This window comes from Gracilinanus agilis, chromosome 3 (assembly GCF_016433145.1).
Source record: "Gracilinanus agilis isolate LMUSP501 chromosome 3, AgileGrace, whole genome shotgun sequence".
Lineage (NCBI taxonomy): Eukaryota > Metazoa > Chordata > Mammalia > Didelphimorphia > Didelphidae > Gracilinanus > Gracilinanus agilis.
The window spans coordinates 258463022-258485664 of NC_058132.1; the positions used below are offsets into that span (position 1 = coordinate 258463022).

General features: G+C 37.3%; 1 protein-coding gene across 2 annotated transcripts in view; it reads right to left on the minus strand.

The window, feature by feature from the left end:
- Window positions 1-3202: 3202 nt before the first annotated feature.
- CSRNP3 (cysteine and serine rich nuclear protein 3) overlaps window positions 3203-22643 on the minus strand; it is a 132242-nt gene continuing 112801 nt past the window's right edge. For both annotated transcript variants that reach the window (XM_044669821.1, XM_044669822.1), the window contains 2 exons: window positions 6812-7108; window positions 3203-4249 (listed from right to left, as the gene is read on the minus strand). In XM_044669821.1, coding sequence (XP_044525756.1) covers window positions 3203-4249; window positions 6812-7108 — 1344 coding nt within the window. The remainder of the gene's footprint in view (window positions 4250-6811; window positions 7109-22643) is intronic.

The window sequence follows — 22643 nt, forward strand, 5'->3', positions numbered from 1 at the left end:
CTGATCAGGTTATTGGATCTCAGGACTAAGGACCGTACAAATATATCCCAATGGGGGCTGACTCCCACATGATTCCCATTAAAGAAAAAACAAAACAAAACAAAATTTGAAGAAATATTTAACTTTCTTGGCATGTGGGCAGTAACTATTGAATAAAGCAATTATTGATGGGGGAAAAGGCAGTGGGAAATCTATGCTCTATTAACTTTACTCAAAAAAAAGAAGCAACAGAAGAGCAGATGAAGTGATACTTATATAGCAAGAGAGAGATAATTAAATATAGATACATGCATAAATGTATCTATACATCATAACTATTTCTCTCTGTAAATATCTTTGATCAAATATTTCCAAAAATGCTAGTCCATATAAAGAATTATGTTTTTTTTTTTCAGATCATGAGATCAAATTACAATTTAAGAGGAAAGTATGCCACTATGTATTACTAGTCATATATCTGATACCTGGTACACCTGATGAATGAGAGAAAGGAAGAGAATGGCAAGAAGCTGCTAGCTTATGTTGTTGGCAATTTTTTAATTTTTTTTTTTTTTTTTTTTTTTTTTTTTAGGGAGAGGACATGACGTAAATTGGGGATGGATGGTGAAAACATGGAAAATCTGTTGGAGAATAGGAAGGGATCATTCTCCTACATACATACAGGGTCATCGTGTGCTCTCCCCTGATTCCCTACAAGTAAGCAGCTGCTGAGTTAGGGATCACTTTGGAAGCAAAACTCAAAGATAGAAACTAGATAAAGAATAAAACCATCACATGTGCTTGTTGTCTCAGAAAGTTAACTGTCACTAAATCAAATGGTCCTATAAATAGCTCTCAGGTGAGGAGCCGAAACTTCCTTTTGTCCTTCAACCCTGTCCCAGATCACATATCTCTCCTTTATAGTTTCTTCAAAGGACAAGTCTTAGGCTGCTGTGCTGTGGACATTCAAGGTTTTTTTTTTTTTTTTTTTTTTTTTTTTGAGATTAAAAGGTATATTTAATAGTCTCACAAATCTGTTAAAAATACTTTTCTCTATGCTGAGTTTTGAGGGACCCTTGCCTTTGAGGAATCCCTTATGTTTTCTTCTGGGATCTGTACTCTTTAAGATTCTTACCATAGAAAGAAAACAAAAGTATTGGTCACTATGAACTGAAACCTCACCAAATGTAATTTAATGGATGTCAGAAATATATGAAGTCTAATGGTCTGGGTTGATTATTAAAGGGGGTACCACTAGCCCATATTACTTCCCTGTCTGAAAAAGAAATCCAAGGACCCTTTTGATAGTGAGAGAAATGCCTACCTGTTTAGAGCAGGATGTGTTTGCGAAGGGGGCAGTGTGTGCAGTGAGTGGGGAGAGGGAGAAATAATTTAATTTTCCAAGAATTAGCTGCCAAGTGAACAAATTACCTAAACCCTCCCTTCCCCACCAGGTTTCAGCAAGGGTTTTCCGTTGGAATTCAAGCATATTTGAGAACTACTGAATGAAATCTACAGAGTCAAAAGTCTACAATATGCTTAAATCCATATCCTTAAACACCTAAATTTGAAAGACATAAAAATTAAGAAGCAATGCAGTCATTGAACAGCAAGGCAAATCTACATTTTCAAACAGACATATAACTAACATATGATACTTCATATCAATAGGACAAAATACCAAAACAGATTAGGAAGTGTCATATTGCATTGAAAGAAAGGTAGTGCACGCTATTTAGTTACCTAAGTCAATTTACAGAAAAAATGGGATCCTAAAAATCCTTCTCCAGCAAACCAAGTGCAGATAATCTAAAGGCCAGGAGTGCATGTTTTAGATTCTATGTGTCTGTCCCTTTAATAAGTTAAGGGAACATGAGGTAATGAGAATGCAAATAATGCATTCTGGATTTTCCTGCTATTGTCCCAGGAAAGAGAAATTCATAATGCTTCCGAAACTTAAGGCCTAGTTGAATATTTGGGTGATGGTCCCTAGTCAATCCGTTAGTTCCAAAACTGAAATCTCTCTGTACATCATTTTTCCAAAGATTGGTCTTTTTATAGAAAAAAAAAATTGGCTTACACCATCCATGTCCATTTCATGCTTCCTATAACCTGACAGCATTATAACTCTGCTCTTATTGACCTCTGATTTTGATTCCCAAACTGGTTGAGGAAAATCTTTATTTAATCCTTCACAAAAAATATTTTTTACGACTGCTGCATCATAGAAACCCCACAATAATTACAGCTTTCTTTCTACCCCAGCCCATAACCCCCTAAAATTTTCACAGTCCCTACACCTTAGCAGGTACTGCCAAGGGCACTAAAGTGCATTTCCACGTGGGGGTGTAGGGCTCGAAGGTGCTAGTAGACAAGCTAAGAACAAAGACAAAGCCATTTTTTATTATTTTTGTTGTTTGTTTCTTAAAGTGGCAATTCCTTTTACCTCCTTCCCTGGAATGAACTGTGGGAAGGCACTGATCAAGACCCTAGCAGGAGGATTGTCCTAACCCTTACCTTTAGAGAAAATTGTGTATGGACCTGCACAAATAGATTCATTTATTTGTTCAAAATAGCAAAAATAGGCCGAGTTCACCTTTAAGAAAGTATCTGCAGATCGATTAGTAATGTTCATAAAAATGTAGACGGAACGCTAGATGCAATCCATGTGGGCATGCTCTGGTGTGGCTCTTAAGTTTAAATGAACATAGGTTAATTTCCATCAAAACATGATCTGCTAAACTACCATAAATAAAATACATATGAACAATTAAATCTTTTTCTTACAATAATTACTTTTACATTAAAAAGTCACCTTCAACTTCAGATAGATTGAAAATTAGGACTCTAAATCTGATCATTTCCAAGTATTAGTTAATAATCTTGCACAGGCCCGATAATCAAAAAACTTGGAGCTTTGATCTATACAAGTTGGTAGGTTTCACAGAGTTTGACGGGTCAGTGACTGAAATATGCATTTTTAAATTTAGCTTTTTTTTTTTGTATCAAAAAAGTCTGATTTATTTCAAAATCCTTGTATGAACTTGTATTTGTGCAATGCCACTGTCCCAAAAGCTAGAAAGAAGAAATAAAAGCATCTGGAACATTAACCATAGTCCAAGTTTTCTTGGTCCACAGTTTAAAACAATGCCGAGTCTAGGAAATCCAATTAAATTACAGTGCATTTAAATATAGGAAGGTGGTTCTGGGACAACTTAACCTACTACACGGGGACGGTCTCAATCACTGATGACTTGATACACTCTTCGTGCAATCTGCTCTTTTCCGAAAGGCTTAAGGAATTTTCAGCAGGATGCTCAACTATATGACTGTCGCCATTCAAAGCGGAAACATATCTCTCTGGGGAGGGACCTTTTAAATAAGAGTGAAATTCCACTTGTGGGTGGTTTGGCCTGTGTTCAGGATATAAGCTACTACATGGCACATGGCTATCATTTTCTGACGAAGAGCAGCAGACTATTACGGAGGGGTTCGCAGATGGGTAATGGGAGCTACCATAGCTCTCTTCTGTTTGTCGGGCATAGTCAACAAACTGCTCAGATGTCATGCTGTAAGGCACCAGAGAAAGGGTACCATTTTTAACAGTATCTCTTTCAGAATAGTTCTCAGGAATTTGATTCGTGGTGCCTGGGGCATGGTTGTCTATTTGGTAATATAAAGTTGAAGAACTAGTGTAAAAAGAGGCATTTTTAGAGTGGCTTTCATGGACTGTAGTGCCATCGGAATAGCAGAGAACTGAAGGAAGAGGCACAACTTCGGTGTGGGTGCCCAGACCCTCCACAAAATGATCCCCTTTCTCATCTTCCTCATCTTCTTCCTCCTCTTCTTCCTCCTCTTCCTCTTCATCTGATTCACTTGGTGCTAGACTTTGTGTGCTAGAATCTGTAACTCCACTACAAAAGCTACTCCCATCTTCTTCCTCTTCCTCATCTTCCCCTTGGCAATCCAATTCCTCTGCAGACTGCAAATGCATCACTGTTGTTTGGGGTTCTGTTTCAATCTCAAAATTCTCTGCAATTGAATATTCCACAGGGTGGCCAACAGGGCCCATAGAACTAGTGTGAGCATTGATCTCACTGTGGCAGCCGTTCAGCGTTGGAATTTGCTGCTCTCGGTTTTTCTCCAGTTCGAGTTTCATAATTGTGTGCAAAAAGTGAGTCCGGACTCGGATAGGATTAAATTCTATCCTACCTGCTGTATTACTACATCCCTCTTTAGTGCAACCACATGGGAAAGACATCCGATCCACCTGTTAGAAAAAAAAAGAGGGAGAGAACATATTAGGAAAACATGATAAATTAAACAACTCAAGTCTTTTCTATGACTAAATGTGAATCTTGATTCAGGTAATTTAAATGACATCAAAGCAGATGATTAACAAACCAGAACATACTTTTAAAAAAGTGAATAAAGGGGGCAATGGGGTGGGCTCAGTAGATTGAGAGCCAGGTCCAGAGTTCAAATATGACCTTGGACGCTTCCTAGCTACGTGACCCTGGGAAAGTCACTTAACCCCTCATTAGCTTAGCCCTTGCCACTCTTCTGCCTTGGAACCAGTATTGATTCTAAAATGGAAAGATTAAAAAAAAATTGAATTAAGTCAGGTTTTTGTTCTAATAGCAATTACTTCCAAATTCATGGCTTGCTCTAAAATAAACTACTTACAATCTTGAGAATGGTTCACCTCCTATTAATTTCTGCTTAGAGGAGAAAAGTATATTCCATCATCTGTTTGGGGGGATCAAGATCAAGACTCTGAATTTGGCTTCCTTTCAGAATTCTTTTCATTTGCATTATTGTAGCCCCATGTATTATTGTAGCCTCATGCATTATCCTTTGGTTCTGCTTATTTCGATGTGCACTGTTTCACATCCACCTTTCCTGGTTTCTCTGAATTCCTCCTTTCTGTCATTTCCTCTACCATGATAATATTCCATTAAATATCTATCAGTTTTGGTTGGCCAGTTCCCAATCAATGGGCACCCACTTTGCTTCCAATGCTGCCCTTCTATTTCTCCTACTTCCTCATTGCTTCCTTTATGTGCTCTTCCCTTCATTCAATCTTTCTTATTCCTCTGATTCATCAAAGCCAGTTGTCTTGCTTTGCACATACACTTCTCCCTCTTCTCCCTTCCTCCCCCTGTAACTTGACTAAAGGCACATTTCACAAAAGAGAAAGGATTTTTCCAGATTAACACCACTTTGGTAACCTTTCCTTGGTTTTCTTCTTTCTACATTCTCAGAGCCTCAGCCTTTGTGTATATCTACAACAAGAATATATGTAAATATTTGCAGTTATGTATATTCATGTTCCTGCCCCATATACTTATTTGCTTTTGTTTTCTCTCTCTCTACCGTTTGACTCCTATTACATTGCAAAGCTCCTCAAAGCTAAGGATTTTTCTAACTTATTAACTTCCCAAGATTTTTGGACAGAGTCATAGGTACAGTGTGTGTGTGTGCTCAAACATTAAATGCCATAGTTCAACCCTTCAAGGTCTAAGACTCTATATCATTACAACCCATTTCCCCACCACTATGTATCTTCCATGTCTCTGTGCATAAAACCCTTACCAACTCACAGGATCTTTGTGAGCTGCAAAGAGCCTGAGAGGCCATCTAGTCCAACGTCTCCCATTCAACAGATGAATAAATTAGGGCCCAGCAACTCAGTAGTATTTACTGATAAGATTCTATACTTTATACTTCAGCTTTCCAGAGAACAGAAAAAAAAAATGACAATATGTGGCCCTGGCTGTCATTACCTAACCTGTGGTGGGATGAAGAGGCAGGAGCCATGGCATTGGGAGATATTTTTTATTTCTTTTGTGGGAAGGGACGGGGAACAAGTTCTTATGCTATCATTCTGCTATAGCAAAAACCAAAATAACTTTTACCACTGAACCAGTTTTCATTGCCCATTTTTTTCTCCCACATCTGGGTTTCTCCCCCATGCATCCTTTAAGCATTATGTATTAAGGGTCATCTTTCATTGATTGGGGAGGGGGAGGAACAACCTTCACATTATTGTCTTCCTTATTGGGGAAGCCAAAGTTTCTTACAAAATTGAGAGTTAAGTAATTATAGAAAGAGTAATACAGAATGGCAGAGCTAGAGGGCACCTGGGCCAGTGTTCTCTTTTAACTCATGAATAAAATCCTATGTCATATATGTAGTGGCAGACACAGAAACAAAATGCAGACCCTGGTCTTGTATCCCTTGTGTTAAAGCACACTGGTTTTAATGAAATATCACTTGCTTACTGTGTGGACTATTAGACCACCAAACACATTACTAGTAGAATCAGAGGCTCATAGGATCATCCTTTTCCAGATGAGGAAACTGAACCCCACAGAGGTTAAGTGACTTGTATGGGCCACATTACTAGGAGTCTGAAGGAGGATTCAATTCCAGGTCTTCTAACTCCCAAGTGAGCCCTCTATTCACTATGCCATGCTGTATCACATGTTATTTAGAAACTTAAATGTTAGGGATTACCATGATCTTCTCTCATTTCTGAAAAATTCTCAGGTGCTATAAATAATAATTCAAAGTATGTGTATATCTATTATCAAGTGGTAAATGTACTCCAAACTTTTCCACAAGTCCTATTGCACATTTAGAGCCATCTTCTATATAAATTTGTCTCCTAAATTCATCCGTCACCTTCACACCTGAGTCCCTGCCCTTGAGTGCCTGTTGGTGCAGGTTCCTTCTACATTTGGCAATTCATTACACATGTTACCATTGCTTGTTTAGTGGCGGGTTTCTAATCTCTTTATTTCCCAATCCCTGTCGCACAGATCTTTACCTGGCACTTGATGCCTGCAAGGCTGCAAGTACAAGTTTCCGGATCACAGAATACTCTACAGTCACAGCCACAATCCTCTCGTGATAGGCGAATGGCCCGCAGCTCGTGTTTTTCTTCCACATCAATCTTTTTCACTCCGGAGGCTCGAAGCAGCGCCCTTCGTTTCTTTGTTGGCAGGGGTTGCAGGAAGAAGTATTCGTCTACCTCCGTGTTGTCTAAGTCAATATCGTCATCTGAAATGTCATCTAATGTAAGAGTGCTGGCTTCTTCAGACTCTACCGTACCATTCTTAGTCATCTAAGAGCACAGAACAGGAAACGAGAAGCTTAGCTCATTTCATTCCTACAGCTCATACTTTTTATCAGGTGTGTTTGGCATTTCTAGTACTATTTTCTCTATAAAACAACTAACTATTCCATATCACTTGACATGTATAACACAGAGGAATCATAGCAAATAGTTTTTTTTTTCATCCAAAGACAAGAATTATTTTAGCAGCCATTCCTATTCTTAAAAAAAATTCAGAGAAAAAATTAAAACTATAAAATTATAGTCTTTCAGATACACTGATAACAGTTAGATGAAAATAATTAGGACTGTGAACCTCCTGATGTCAGGAGTTGAAGAGTTCTTAAAACCTTTTGCCCATGCTTTGTGAGGAAGGTGAAGGGTTATAAACACACATCAGTTAATGTCATTTTGGGACCTGGTTTATAGTGGGCTGCTCTGATGTTGGAATAAATATGCCCTTGTATAGACAGAGGTGATAGCATCTTAATGGAAGTCATCTCAAGCTAAGTCAGCAAACACACTGTCCTTGAAACCATGACACTGAATACTGGGCTCCCAGAAAAGATATACAGTGGGAATAAAGTTCTACTGCATTGTAGTTTCAGGATTTCAGACATGACTAACTGACCAGAACACTGAAGGGCTGAGAACTCTGATAGGAAAAAATGAGGAGAGTATGAGTGCACTGATGAAGAAAAGAGAGAACTATCTAGAAACCGAACCCAAAATAGAACCAAGCAAAACAACTCTTCTCTAGAAATCAGTTAAAATTTAAGCACACAAGACTTAAAAATCCCAAAGAGGTTTTTTTTTCACGTAAAAATTTCTTATATGTAACCATATTTTTAGCCTCTTAATTTGGTCATTTTCATTCATTGTTAGACTTCATTAATTGTAATTTCCACAATAATAACACATTTTTATTACAAATGTAGTCTTTTAATATTTTTATCACTCTGACTTTCACCTTCAAAGAAAAATGTTGGTCAGCCAAGTATGTTTATAGAGAAACACACTTGCCCTTTGGAAAGGAGGAAACACAGCAAACACTGCTCTCTGCCCTTAGAAAGATAAAATATGCAGATGGGACTTTGTAAGAACCCTACACAATGATATCCCACAGCCACTGCTAATTAATAAATTAACAAAAAGGGTCCATCACACATTTCTCTAGTGTCACTGAATTATCTTGACTTATCTTCAGAGACCCCTGTATCCTTCCAAAATGGCTTTATGATGTTGCCTATGTTACTGGCTTGAGTACTTTGCTTTTTTTCATAGATGCACTCCAATCTCTTCTTTGACTTATCTTTTTGTCCTTAAAACTGCTCTCATGTTTGTTCCCATCCCATTACGAGTGCCTGGCTTTGGAGTATAGTTATCCTTGCTATTCATTTGCTTAAAGTAGGATTTCTTTTCTTATTTGTAAGGATCCTCATACTAAAAGAGTATGAGGAATAGAACAGACCATTTATTTCTGTGGTAGGAAAAGCTGTGCCAGTGAATAAAGCCCCATGGGACCTGGATTTGTGATTACTTTGGTACAGGGAACACCCACATGAAGGAACTTTCTTTGCCAATGAAGGTCAACACAAACAAAGCAATTTATGGTCTCAGGGTTGTCTAGTGCACTGTGGGCTTGAATGACTTGCCTAAGGTTGCATAGCCAAAGTACTTACAAGTAGGATTTGAACCCAGATCTTCCTGGCTTTGAGGTCATATAAAGTTTAATTACTATGGAATTTTTAAAAAGTCAATATAATTTCAAAAATGAAGAATGTATCAGGGTTTATCACTGAAACAGAACATTGTACTTAAGTGTTTATATTCCAAATTTTTAAAATCATAGAATAATATAACCATACAGTTGGAAGGAGGCTTAGAAACTGTTTAATCCAATGGGTGCCCCAGTTTTAGATGAGTCCACAAAAAAGTCATTTAGCTTCTGCTCAAAAACTCCTGGTGATAGAAAATTCTCTATCTACAAAGAAAAGCCATTCCACTTGGAGACATTTCTAGGAGTTTGGAATTCCACCCCCCCCCCCCCCTTATATTCAGCATAATTCTGCCACTCTGTAACTTCTATCCACCTCTCGTACTTCTTGTCCCTGGAGCCAAGTAGAACAAGTCTAATCCTTCTTCTACATGATACCAAAATAAGTGGTAAATAGTTCTGTCATCTCTCTATCAGCCATTATCATTATCTTATCCCTTCTGTACAACAGTCCAATTATCCTTTCTTTGATCTTTCTTTTGTCCTCAATGTAGCAAAAGGACACTTTTGTTGTCCTTAGCATTCATCATAAATCTCAGTTCCATCTGGGCTTTAATGTTCCTGACATTCTTACAGCAACATGCCATTTGTTTGTATTCACTCTTAGTTACTTATTTCCATCTCATTTATATGTCTTTTAAAAATCTGGTCAATGAGTTAGTTCCTTGAATATTTTTCTTTTCCTTTTTAAAAATTATTGTTCTTTTGTTTTAATATACCTTCACTTTTCTTTCTTGATTAATAAAAGTTTATTTTCTTTCCCTCCTTCCCCACCCCATTACAAAATCCTATAATAAATATGCAGAGTCAAGCAAAATAAATTCACAATTTGGCAGTCTAAAAATATATGCCTCATTCCGCATCTTGAGTCAGGAGGTGGGTAGTATTTTGCGTCACTGGTTCTCTGAAATTGTGGTTGGTCACTGCATTGATCAGAGTCCTTAAGGAGTTCAAAATTCTATTTACAATGTTGTATAACTATTTCTCCTGATTCTGCTCACTTAGTCGGTTCATGCATCCTGAGGTTTCTCTGAAATGATTTTTTGTCTTTTCTTATAGTACAACAATATTGTATTACATTCATGAATCACATTTTGTTTAGGCATTCCTCAGATGATTGATATTCCCTTAATTTCCAGTTCTTGGTTTTTATGAAAATAACTGTATGTATATAGATGTATGTACACACACATATTCACATAGGTCCTTTCCCTCTTTCTTTGATCTTCTTAAAGCCATAGGACTAGTAGTGGTATTGCTAGATCTAAAAAAGTTAGCTGAATATTCATTTGGATCTATTTAGATAACTTCCCCTTCCTTTGTCATTGAAATTGATGGCATTTTGCCAAAATTTTATTCCTGAATTTACTTCCCTGGTAGAATTTTAGGCTATACAATCCTATCTTCAAATTACATCTACTAAAATCTTGGGCACCCTGAGAGAGAGATAGAAAGTAGCATGTTCTAGGCACATCAAACAACCAGCACCACTACTGTGACCGCTACTGTTTTTTCAAACCTTGATGGATGCCTCCTTGGACCCTGAACCCAAGAGCTTTGGGATCAGCAATGCCTTTCCAAAAACCAGACCTGCTTCCAGTCCAGCTCCTCCAGCCATTGTCAAAAGAGAAATCATTAGAGAAAGAGTCCACCTTCCTCATCACCACCAGCAGAAATGACTTAACTGCCACCACCAGTGGGAAGATGACTACAGAAGCTTAGGGAGTGGTAATATCTTCCAGGCCACAGAAGGTCCTGCTTCTAGTCCAGTCACCACGGCTATCATGCAGGGGAGCAACTCCTTCAGAGAACAGACCAGCTATCCCCACCAAGTATCAACAGACTTGCCACTCAAAGGACAAACAAACAATACATGCCAGCCAAATTGAGGCATCTTTAACCACCGCTACTTTGACCACTGTGTTTCCCCTCAGATCCTAGTGGAAACAGTCTAGTATACTAAACCCCAAAGTATCTGGAAAAAACATAACTTCCTTCTAATCCACTGTTTGAAGCCATCATCCCAGAAAGCCAAACTTGTGGAAGTCTATTCTGGCAACTGCTGCAGCAGGTGCCAAAGTTACATCTATTGAAGACACAGAAGAAAAAGTTCTTTTTACTAAAGTCCTTAGTACTGCAAATGGTTCAACATTAGGAACTTAAGAGCATAGATGAAATCTTTGATTTCTTCCATATTCCTATGAACGAATGCCTAATACAGGGCTATTCACAATTGCTTTCATTTATTATCATGTATTCCTAGCACCTAGCACAATGCTTGGCACTCAGTAAGCATGCTTAATTGATTTTTTCATTCATTCAAAATGAGATGCAAGTATAAAACAAAATAAAAAAATAAACATCCTAGAATTGTGCGACCTATAGAGTGGCATGACTTTCAAAGTGGGAACCTGAGGAGGGCAGACTATTCTATTGACTGTGGAAGAAATATTGTTTAAGATCTTCCAACTTATATTTTAAAAATTCAGCAGCCTGTCTTCAATTTTTTTCCCCAGAAAGTAGCAAGATGAAATCTAGCATGTTAATTTTAAAGGGCTTAAATAACACAAGGCTACAAAATCAAATACAGGACTTACATTTTAATTATTATCATTGCTCAACCACTCTGCATTCTCATTCTTACTGTCCTTTTGTCTGATTTTCATTAGAACCACTAGTTCCATGAAGCCCTAAACACAAAAACATCATATTATCTGAGTATGCTCCAGTTTTCTTTTTGCATGTATACAATATAATTATAATCACTAGAACTCAATAGAGTACTCCCCTTTGTGATCCTGTCATCTCTTGTCACTCTGTGATTTTTCTTTGTATGCTTCCTAACCACACTGTATCCTTGACCCCACCAAAGAATTCTACTATTGTAAACACCCTACCTTTGTCTTCAATTGATTTGGGGCATCAAGTGAAATTAGGTACATAAAATATTTTTCAAGCCTTAAAGCACTATCTAAGTGTCAACCCTCATCATCACATTATTAATAAAACTTTAAAACAAAGCTCTTTAGCAGCTTGCCCCAAACCCTTCCTTATATTCATCTAATGCCACCTTCAAGCATTTTCCAAAGCAGTGCATTATTATGGCAACACCTTTATTCCTCTAGCCTTGCTAAGTGGTCTTTTCTATCACTTAAAGTTCTTGACATCCCACCTCCTTCTGACACATCCAGATAAGTATTAGGATAGCTGACAGCTTCAATGTGATATATCCAACCTTAACACAACTCTTTGGACTATTCTTTTTGAATCCTTCCAAACACATATTCAGCTTGTCTTTTGCATATGATGCATTATTTTAGGAGAGGCTCAGCTAGAAATTCTGACTAACACTTGAAGAGCAGGAAAAATATTCAAATCTATAAAATATATTTCTGTTTAGAGGCTTATCCTTGTGGGCTGGTCACTGTTTTGTTTAAGTAAAGGAATCTGTCTTGATTATCATTATTAGAAAATCATAGGATCAGAGAGGCTTAATGCTTTCTTTTGTTCAATAGTTACTATGTATGTTTTTTTCTATCCAAATACTCAGATAACTTTGGAGCAGCAAGAAATGACTTTAGAGATCATTTTATTCCAATTCCTTGTTTTACTGATGAGAAAATGGACACTTATAGAGATCAAATGGCATGTTCAAGGTCAACAACTAGTTATGTGTAGAAATAAAAACAGATATACCACTTGGTTTCTTGTATTTAAATATTTCTTCCCCCCCACCCCCTGGTATCTCTAAATCTATATAGTTCTGGTCCTTCAAACTCATTACTCTCCACATCCATTTACGAAAATATAAACTATGGGGTAGCTAGTTAGGAAGATTTGCAGGATAATTTATCTGATTCAATATGGTATAAGTGATCACCCATTGTCCATAGCTAAGCACAATAATTCAAATTTTATGAGTTTTTTATACTCAACCTCTTCATCCTTCTCTTTTTTTAACCTTTCCTTTGCACATGGCTTATTTTATGCCACCTAAGCCTGCTCTTGCCCCTTGGAGAACTACTAAAGTGTTTTATTATTATCTGTTACCTGAAAGTAAAGGAATCTTGTAAGAAGAAAAGGAAAGGGATGGCATAGAAATACTTCTAGTGAGATACTATGATACTGTGTTTATATTTTATTAATGTTTGAATTTCTAAATTTGTCCATTCCACTGTGGGGAGGGGCAAGCTCAAGAAATATGCTTTCAGACTTGGGAACTCTTATTAATACAATAACCTACCATAGTTCCAAAGAACTCGTGATGAAATATATTACCCACTTCCAGACAGAAAAGTGACAAATTCAGAACAAAGCCTGAGACATATCAATTATTTTTTAAAACATGGTCAGTGTGGAGATTTCTTTTGCTTAGCTATACATGTTTGTAACCTTTTTTCTTTCTTGATTTCTCAGCTGAGTGGGAGGGTAAAGGGGAGAGAATTCAAACCTGAAAAAAATTCAATAAAAAAAAACAACAGGAAAGACTTACACGAATGGATGCACAGTGAAGTAAGAAGAACCAGGAGAACATTTTACACAGTAACAATAGTAGCGTACAATGAACAATCATGAATAACTTAGGTATTCTTAGCAATACAATGATCTAAAACAATCTAAAAGGACTTCTGACCAAAAAAAGCCATCAGCTTCCAGAGAAAGAACTGATGGAGTCTGAATCCAGATCAAAGGAAACTTTTTTCTATTTAAAAATTTTATTTGAAGCTCTTTCCACAAAAACATTCATATATAAAAATATTTTATATAATCGAACATATAAAAACTATATCAGATTGCTTACTACTTGCGGGGAAGGGGGAGGAGGAAGAGAATTTGAGACTCAAAATTTTAAAAAATGTTAAAAATTGTTTTTAAATGTAATTAGGGAAAAATACATTATCTAAGAGCATACACACACGCAAAGAAACACACATTTAGCTGTTCTCTCATGGTTATCAATATGTTTTTAGTTTTTTTTCTCATGATGAAATGCATATTAAATATGTATCACTTGTATATTTTTAGTTCTTATTTATTTTTTCCATGTGTTAAGTATAATGTCTCAAATGACATAAAGTCATTGAGGCAGGAATTGTGTTTATATATGTGTGTGTGTGTATGTATTTTGGGTATCTTCAGTACCTAACAGATCTATGATATTCAGATCAATAATCCCTCTGCTATTGTAGCTTGTAACCCCTCTATCCACTAGCATAAATGATTTACTACATTGCAATAGCCAAAAATTTCATCCCCTAGGAGCAAAACTCCAGGGATGAACCTCTAAATTTATGAAGACAAGTCTTTAGATGACAGATTTAAAGTCTTTTGCTTTATCCTTAGTCAAAGTAAGTAAAAATTGCCAGGAGTTGGCCCCAGAACTTGCTTAGCCTTTGAAAACTCAAGATTATCTCCACAATTAAAAGAGACTTTACATTAGAGTAGGGACTTTTTTGGTATTCCCAGCACTGTTATAGTGCATTTCACACAGGAAGCACTTAAGAAATAAATGTCTTCTGGTAATAATGGAGATTTCTCTTACCATCCACAATCTATCATTGATACCTTCTATACTTTTTCAGACTGAGACAAATCTGTGCACTTGCCAATGATCTGAATAAGGAAGAGAGAATGTGTTCTCATGTCCAAAGCAACTTGCCAACTACTGTTCTAGACATCACTTACTCCAACACTAATTTTATAGATGACCAGGCACACACACACTTTCTATCCTCACTATAGTCATTATCAAAGATCAACTTCACTCTTTGTTTTTTTACCTTCTCCTCCAAAACTGGCAAAAATGTAACAGTGTGGACTGATTTTGCAAAGAAGAGCAGGTAAGTGGAGTTGAAGCTGACTTCAAGGAACCTAGAGGAGGTTCTGTTTGGGAGGGGCCAGTGAAGGAGGGAGTTTGGTGAAGATTCTGAAGATTCTAAACTGCCAACGATCAACTGTCGACGGAGGGGAGAAGACATTCACACTCTCGGGTGTGGTTGGGGTGGATGGTTGTGGGTGGCTGGGAGGATCTGGACAGGAATTTAGCTCTTCTGAACCCAAAATTCAGGGGCAACCTGGAGATTTCAACAGCTAAACCTTTCTACTGACTTCATTGCCAATGAAGAAGAAACCGAGAGAGTTGTGCTCCATAATTGGTCATAGTGCCGGGATTCTGGAGGGAGCAGGCATTTGGGGGACCCTTCCTTGATCCATCTTGTACCTCTTCCTTTCAGTTATTCTCCTTTTTGATAGCTAGTATTAAGCATAGTATATTGTGAGGAGAGGGAGAGTCAGTTTCTGAGTCCAAGTTACAGAAGAAACCAGAACTGCTCTCTTGTTGTGGGGTTCATAGTTGATAGAGAAGTTATCCCTGTCCCCTCCTTCCTCAAAATCCACCAACATCCCTTACCCTGTTATCCTGAATTCCCTCATCCTTATAATAAATCTTTATTAGTTTATTAGTGGTAGCCTGGGTCTGTTACTTTGAGGGGAGGAAGACAGATTTTGTAGCTGCAGGGAATACAAATACCAAATACCATCTTGAAGGGTAAAGCTACTAGAACCTAGGAGTGGGGAGGCTTGTCTCACTCAGCATTACTGGCACTGAGGGTAGGATCCAAGCCATTAGGGTCCACACTGAACCCCAACACCTTCCTTCAACATCCCTACTATAGCTTTGCCAGTTTGGGAACCTCTTTGAGTTTATTCCTTCATAGGTTTTCCCTGAGGTGTGTGTGTGTGTGTGCGTGTGTGTGTGTGTGATTAGCTGATCTGGCCCACAGAATACTATCAGGTGGGAGTTCTGTTGAACACATCCCACATGATCAATACTCACCCTCATACAAAAGAGAGTGAAAAATTCAAATATCTGTACTCTACACTGTCATCGATGTACTAAATAGTTTACATAGAAAAGTACTGTTCAGTATTCCAAGATTTGCTATGCATTATTTTGTGTGTGTGTGTGTGTGTGTGTGTGTGTACATTTGTTGTTAAGTCATTTCTGACTTCATAACCCCATATGGGGTTTTCTTGGCAAAGATACAACTAGAATGGTTTGCCATTTCCTTCTCTGGCTCATTTTACAGATGAGAAAACTGAGGCAAACAAGGTTAAATAATTTTCCCAGGGTCACACAACTAGAAAGTGTCTGAATCCAGATTTGAACTCAGGTCCTCCTGACTCCAGGTCTGTGCTCTATGCTGTGCCACCTAGCTGCATATGCATATAAACACATTTACACATACAATCTTTTATACTTTTTACAACCTGTTTTTGCATGGCATCTTCAAATATTTTCATATTCATTATATCACTTTATCCTCACAATAGCTCATGAGGTAGGTAGGACATGTATTATTCAAGCTAACATTTTACAGATTAGAACACTGATGCTCCAGGCAGAAATGTAACACCCTCTAGGTCACACAGCTAGAAAATAATAGAGGCACACTACTCGATTCCAAATCTCACTGCTGAAGGTGAAAGGTTCTTTCCATTATACCTTTCATTAGGAAGACCTTTAAAATGATCATATCTAGGCTCCTTCTTTTACACAGGAAGAAACTGAAGCCCCATTGGGTAAAATTTGCCTGGGTCACACCTCTAGAAAGAAGCAGATGAAGAATTTGATTCAGGTCTCTGTCTCTAAATCTAGTCCTTTCCTTCACATGCCATAGTAGCCATTCAAACATCTGGCCTTTTCTGGAGTTCCTTTCTAATATCCTTGTGTCACTGCCATTTTTTTTCATGAATATATTAGCAAAAAAGGATAGCTTTTACTGAAGCAATGGTGCTCATCCCAAATGCTCTTCAAGTTCTACAGCATCATTAGTAAAATTCTTCAGTACTCTTTTCTACAAAGACACTGAAATGGCAACCTGATCCTTCGGCTTCCCTTCAGGTGTCTGCAAGGAATCCACTGTGTTTTTTGGGTGATCACTTTAAATGCTTCCTTTGTAGCAGTCAGAATTTATGTACACCATGCTTCTACTTACATATTTTATTATGTAATAACCCTCCACAATTCAATCCCTTTTCCCAGAGTCTTGTTAGTTGCCTTTTGTGGCCAGTCACTACATTCAGACCCAGCACTCCTCAACTTTGATTACTTTGTCCTTATAAGAGACTTAGAGGAAAGCAAAGCTTTATAATTTCTACACATTAAAGGGGGACTTCTTTATGTTGTTTGTAAAGCTAGCAGCAGTTTTCCATGTTGTACATGAATAAAATGACTAAATGTCCTTTTAGAAGGGTGGGTTATCAACTCTCCTTCCAATTTGAGGTCTAGTGGAAAGAACATTGAACTTAGAATCAAAAGACTGTTCAAGTCCAGCTTGCTAGCTGAGTGATCTTGGGTAAGTCACAGAATAACCTAATGATTAAATTGGCAAGGACCCCAGAGTCTCTCTAGTAGAACCCACAACTGGAAAATGTTTCTCTCTACATTATACCTAATAAATGGTCCTCTGGTCTTTATGGGAAGACTCCCATGTCAGAACACCTGCTACCTCCCAAGTCAGTCTATTTGATATTAGTTTATCTCTAATTATTAGGAACTTTTCCCTTATGTTAAGCCTAAATTTGTCTTGCTGCTTCTTATAGCCATTAGTCCTAGTCCTGCCTTCTGGGGCCAAATAAAATAAGTGTGTTTCCTCTACTATGTGCTAGCCCTTCAAATATTTCAAAACAGTTATCATGTTCCCCCTTGATTTTTCTGGCTAAATATTCCAAGTTCCTTCAAGTGACTTACATGGTAGATTTCAAAGACTAGGATTTTTAAAATTTTTATTTAATTAATTTAGAATATTTTTCCATGGTTACATGATTCATGTTTTTTCCCTCCCCCTCCTCCCACCCCACTCCCATAGCCAACGTGCAATTCCACTGGGTTTACATGTGTCATTGATCAAGACCTATTTCCACATTATTAATATTTGTACTAGGGTGTTCATTTAGAGAAAGACTATGATTTCTTAATGTTAATATAAATTCTGGTTATTGTGAGTGGAAGTGTCTGAAAAATTATGAAAATAATGCAGTGTAGAACATTCCAGGTATGGCAAACTTTGCTTGTTACTAAATATATCCTGATCACTTAATAAGTTATTAAATTATGTAAAAAAGGAGAGAAGGTACTAAGAAAAAGGAAGAATAAGGAAGTGATAAGATCATAACTTAGGGAACATTGTACAATGAAGAGGGAAAGTTGAACTACTCGATTTCTTTTTTGTTTCTGTCTTCTTTATATAAGAATTATCCTAAAACTGGAAAGGGTACATTAAACATTAAGAGGGAATGGAAAATTGAGAGATTTAAAAAGCAGGCAGCCCTTTCAATGATTTCAAGTTTCCAGAACTTGGCAAATTACATACTAGAGTAATAAATGTTTTCACTGAAGAAATATTGGTAATCTTTGAGATATAAAAAACTTGGTAGAAATATTGGAGAATAGAAGAAATTGGAGGAGAAGAAATATTGGTAATCTTTGAAATATAAAAAAGGAAAAGACTTCTGGAAGCCTAGAGATGAACAAAATTATGGCAATTTTTCAAAAGGAGAAAAAAAGGTAGATTCTGAAAACCATAGATTGAGTCACTGTCCCACAATGGGATTCAATCAGCATTCTGAACCCATAGCAAATGCTCTCAATAAATACTTATCGAATTGAATGTCACCAAGCATATACATAGGAAGAAGTCAATATTTCATAGTATCAAATAACAACTCAAATATCTGTAGTATTTTAAGATGTATAAAATCCTCCTTCCCACATAAAACACGAGGAAAGTAGTACCAGAATTATTAGCTCCATTTACCAGTTTAACCTACATTAAAAATGAGACAGAAAAATCAAGTGATTTATCCAAGCATCACATAAACCAGTGAGAGTCAAAACTTGAGCCTAGTGTCTCTGAACTCAAAGACCAAATTCTTTTGCCTATATCATTAGGCCTATCTAATCATCAGGTAAAAGAAGTTTTCATATCTTTTTTTTTCTCTTGTCTTTAAACAAGTCAAACACTGCATAATGCTGGCAGTACTTAATAAAGTGAGTAGGTCACTATAGAGCTGACCAGCAGAATAAATCTTGCTGACTCCACTGCTCTAAAAGATGAATGTCATTGCATGGAGTGGAAATGAACATATGACATAAGAGCAGAGAATCCTGGAAGGGACTTTGAAGTCAGCTAGTCTAATCCTTCTCATTTTATATTTGAGAAAACTGAGGCCCAAGCAGGTTAGATGACTTGCTGGAGGTCATATAGATATTATGTGCCAGAAATGAAATTTTATATTTAAGGTCATATATATATACATATATATGTATATGTATATATAAATATAAATTTATTTATTTCTTACCTTCCATCTTGGAGTCAATACTGTGTATTGGCTCCAAGGCAGAAGAGCAGTAAGGGCTAGGCAATAAGGGTTAAGTGACTTGCCCAGAGTCACCCAGCTAGGAAGTGTCTGAGGCCACATTTGAACCTAGGACCTCCTGTCTCTAGGCCTGGCTATCAATCCACTGAACCACCCAGCTGCCTCCTTAAGGCTATATTTTGAAGGAAGACAATTAAAAAAAATTATGTGAATTGACCAAGCATGGATTTTTTTTAACCCTTACTTTCTTAGTAACAACCTAAGAGAAAAGCAAGGGTTAGGCAAATAGAATTAAGTGACTTGCCCAGGATCACACAGAAAGTGTCTGAGGCCAGATTTAAATCCAGGTCCTTATGACTCAGGCCTGGCAATCTATTCACTGTGCCACCTAATTGCCCCAAGCATGGAATTAAAATAAAAAACAAACAAAAAGCCACTTACCTTCTACCTTAAAATCAATACTGTGTATTGGTTCCAAGGCAGAAGAGCAGTAAAGGCTAGAAAATGGGGTTTAAGTGCCTAGGATCACACAGCTAAGTGTCTGAGGCCAGATTAGAACCTAGGACTTTCTGTCTCTAAATTTAGTTCTCAATCCACTGAATCACCTAGCTACACAACCCATCTACCCCCAAAGCATGGAATTTTAAAGCTAAAATGTCACCATACCTATCCCTGCTTCAAGTCTGTCACCACACCAATCCAGGCTATACTAGTTACTAAAGTGGTTTTCTTTGAGGAAGATTTTACCACATCATTTCCCTACTCCACTGGCTTCCTTTTCCTTCTAGGATAAAATATGAACTCCTCCATTTGTCTTTTGTAGTCCACCACAAACTGGCCCACTCTATTATTTCATTTCCCATAGTTAAGGTATAGTCAAAACTGGCCTCCTCTCTGCTCCTCCCATATGGTGCTCCATTTCCCATTTCAATGCCTTTGTCTTCAGCCATGGCGCCATGCCTGGAACATCCACCCTCCTCAGGGAATCCTTCACTCCTTCCAAGATGCAACGTCTGTACGAGTCTTTCTTGATCGCAAGTAATCAGGAACAATGACGAGTGTCCTAGCTACCTCGCATTTAACCACCTAATATCTGTGTAATTCTTACGTACATACATGCAGTCTCCTATGTCAGAATGTAGGTTCCTTCCAAATAGGAATTGTTCCATTCTTTGTATTTATATCTTAGTAGCATAACCCCTGACTCATAGTAGGCACTTAATAAATGCTTGCTGACTGATTGCTTAATTGATAGTGACTCATCTTCTCAAGCTCTATTCCTGAGGTACTTAAATTCCATCCTGGCATCTGTCAAAATTGTATATTGATATGTTTTGATATATTATACATTACTGGTATTTTATTATACATTATTTCATTACATTATTGAGTATCCTCAAATGTTTCATTTGTTCTTGCCCCATCATACTCAATTAGGACAAAAACTCCTACAGGCAAGGGATAATTATTTCATATTTCTTTTTTAACCAGCTATTTAGTGAGTCTCTATCATATTTATTTGTTCATTCTATTTATTTATTCATTTTTTTATCTATGTGGGGCAGGTAGATGGCATAGTAGATAGAGTACAGACCTTGTAATCAAGAAACCCATCTTCATGAGTTCAAATCTGACTTTGGACACTTACTAGCTATATGACCCTGGGCGGGCCACTTAACTGTTTGTCTCAGTTTCCTCATCTATAAAATGAGCTGGAAAAGGAAATGGCAAATCTCAGCTCTCTTGTCAAGTGTATAATTGGAATTTGGGAGATGACATTTAAAAGTATATATATATATATATTTTCTATGGACACGTGGGGACTATCAAACTACATTTCCCGTGGTCCAACGGGTTTCTGGTTTCCAGTTCTTTGGGCATGGGGACGCAGGTGTCCCCACACACAGGACAGTTTAAATGGGAGGAGAACGGAAAGTAAGATCTCTGGACCTTCCGGAGGGCCGGCTAGAAGATGGGCTCTGGCGGTAAATATAAAAAATAGGCGTGGTCTTATATATATTTTTCCAGCATGGCCATGGCTTTAATTAAACTACTGATTTCTATTATTACATCAGTCTTTATCATTTTTAATCGTAACACAAGAAAACCTCAAAATGAGGTTACAAAGGATCAGACATGGCTAAAATGGCTTAAAAACAATAATGAAATTTATTTGTTATCATTGTCACTATTCTGATTAGCTGGCAATCACCCAATAAAATAAGTAACTCTAATACAGGTAAAGTTTTCATAGTATTAATATTGTTATGAAAATATAAAGAAATATTAATAGTTTATGAGCTAGCTGGCTCAATAGATAGAAATCCAGACATGAAGATGGGAGTTCCTGGGCTCAAATCTGGCCCCAGACACGTCCTAGCTGTGTGATCATGGGTAAGTCACTGCCAATTGCTTAGTGTTAAAGGTTAAAATTTTGGGTATGAGTTTCATAAAATTTAAGGAGAGCAGTTTGGTACACTATAAACACATTTATTCTGAGGAAAAGTTTGGATAGGAAATAGGAGGGAGGCAAGTGAGATAATAGCTCTAATATCTTATACTATGGCTAAAAATCCAAATCCTATACTAAAATTCTAAGAAACCCTAAAATCTAACTGCCTTCAGGGGCAGGGTCTTCTTTCCTAACAAAGCAGGCCTATCTTACCTACTCTCTCTAAGAATATATTAGCTTTCTAACTATCTATCTTAAGCTAATGGATGAACATTTATCTCCCCTATACCTTCCCTAATTCAGTATCACAATCCAAACTGTCAGAAGTAACTGCCAGTCCTCTTGACACAGAGACAATGACACAGACCCTGCTCTCTCCGAAGGCAGAGAAAACTGACCTTTTCTTTTATAGTTGGCCTTTTAAAGAGACACAGAGGGAGATTTTACAAAACTCCCAACCTGTCTGATACTGCCTCCTAAAGAGACAGTGGGAGATTAAGAAATTCCTTTTAACCCTAGCCCTTAACCATCTTCAGCCTTGGAACTGATAATTACAATAGATTCTAAGATAGAAGGTAAAAGTTTAAAAACAGTTTATGGGCTGAATTAGTAACTTTAATAATCATTCCTGGAGCATTCTGGGCCTCAGACTGGGGAAGGTCCTAAGGCTAAAGTGACGTGAAGGCTAGAGGTTGGTGGGTGGGGAAAGAAAGACCAAAAGAGAGGTTAGGGGGATGAAGGAACACAGCATGACCTTTCATTCTAATATATATTTGCAACTTTTATAGAAACACTAACATAGAACAAAAAGTTAAGATATGATTATCTCTTTAATATGGAATAGAGAATAATAATAACAACACCAATAATAAGAATGAGGACATTGAGTGCTATCCCAGTGACTGACAAAGAATGGGATAAAAGCTAAGCAT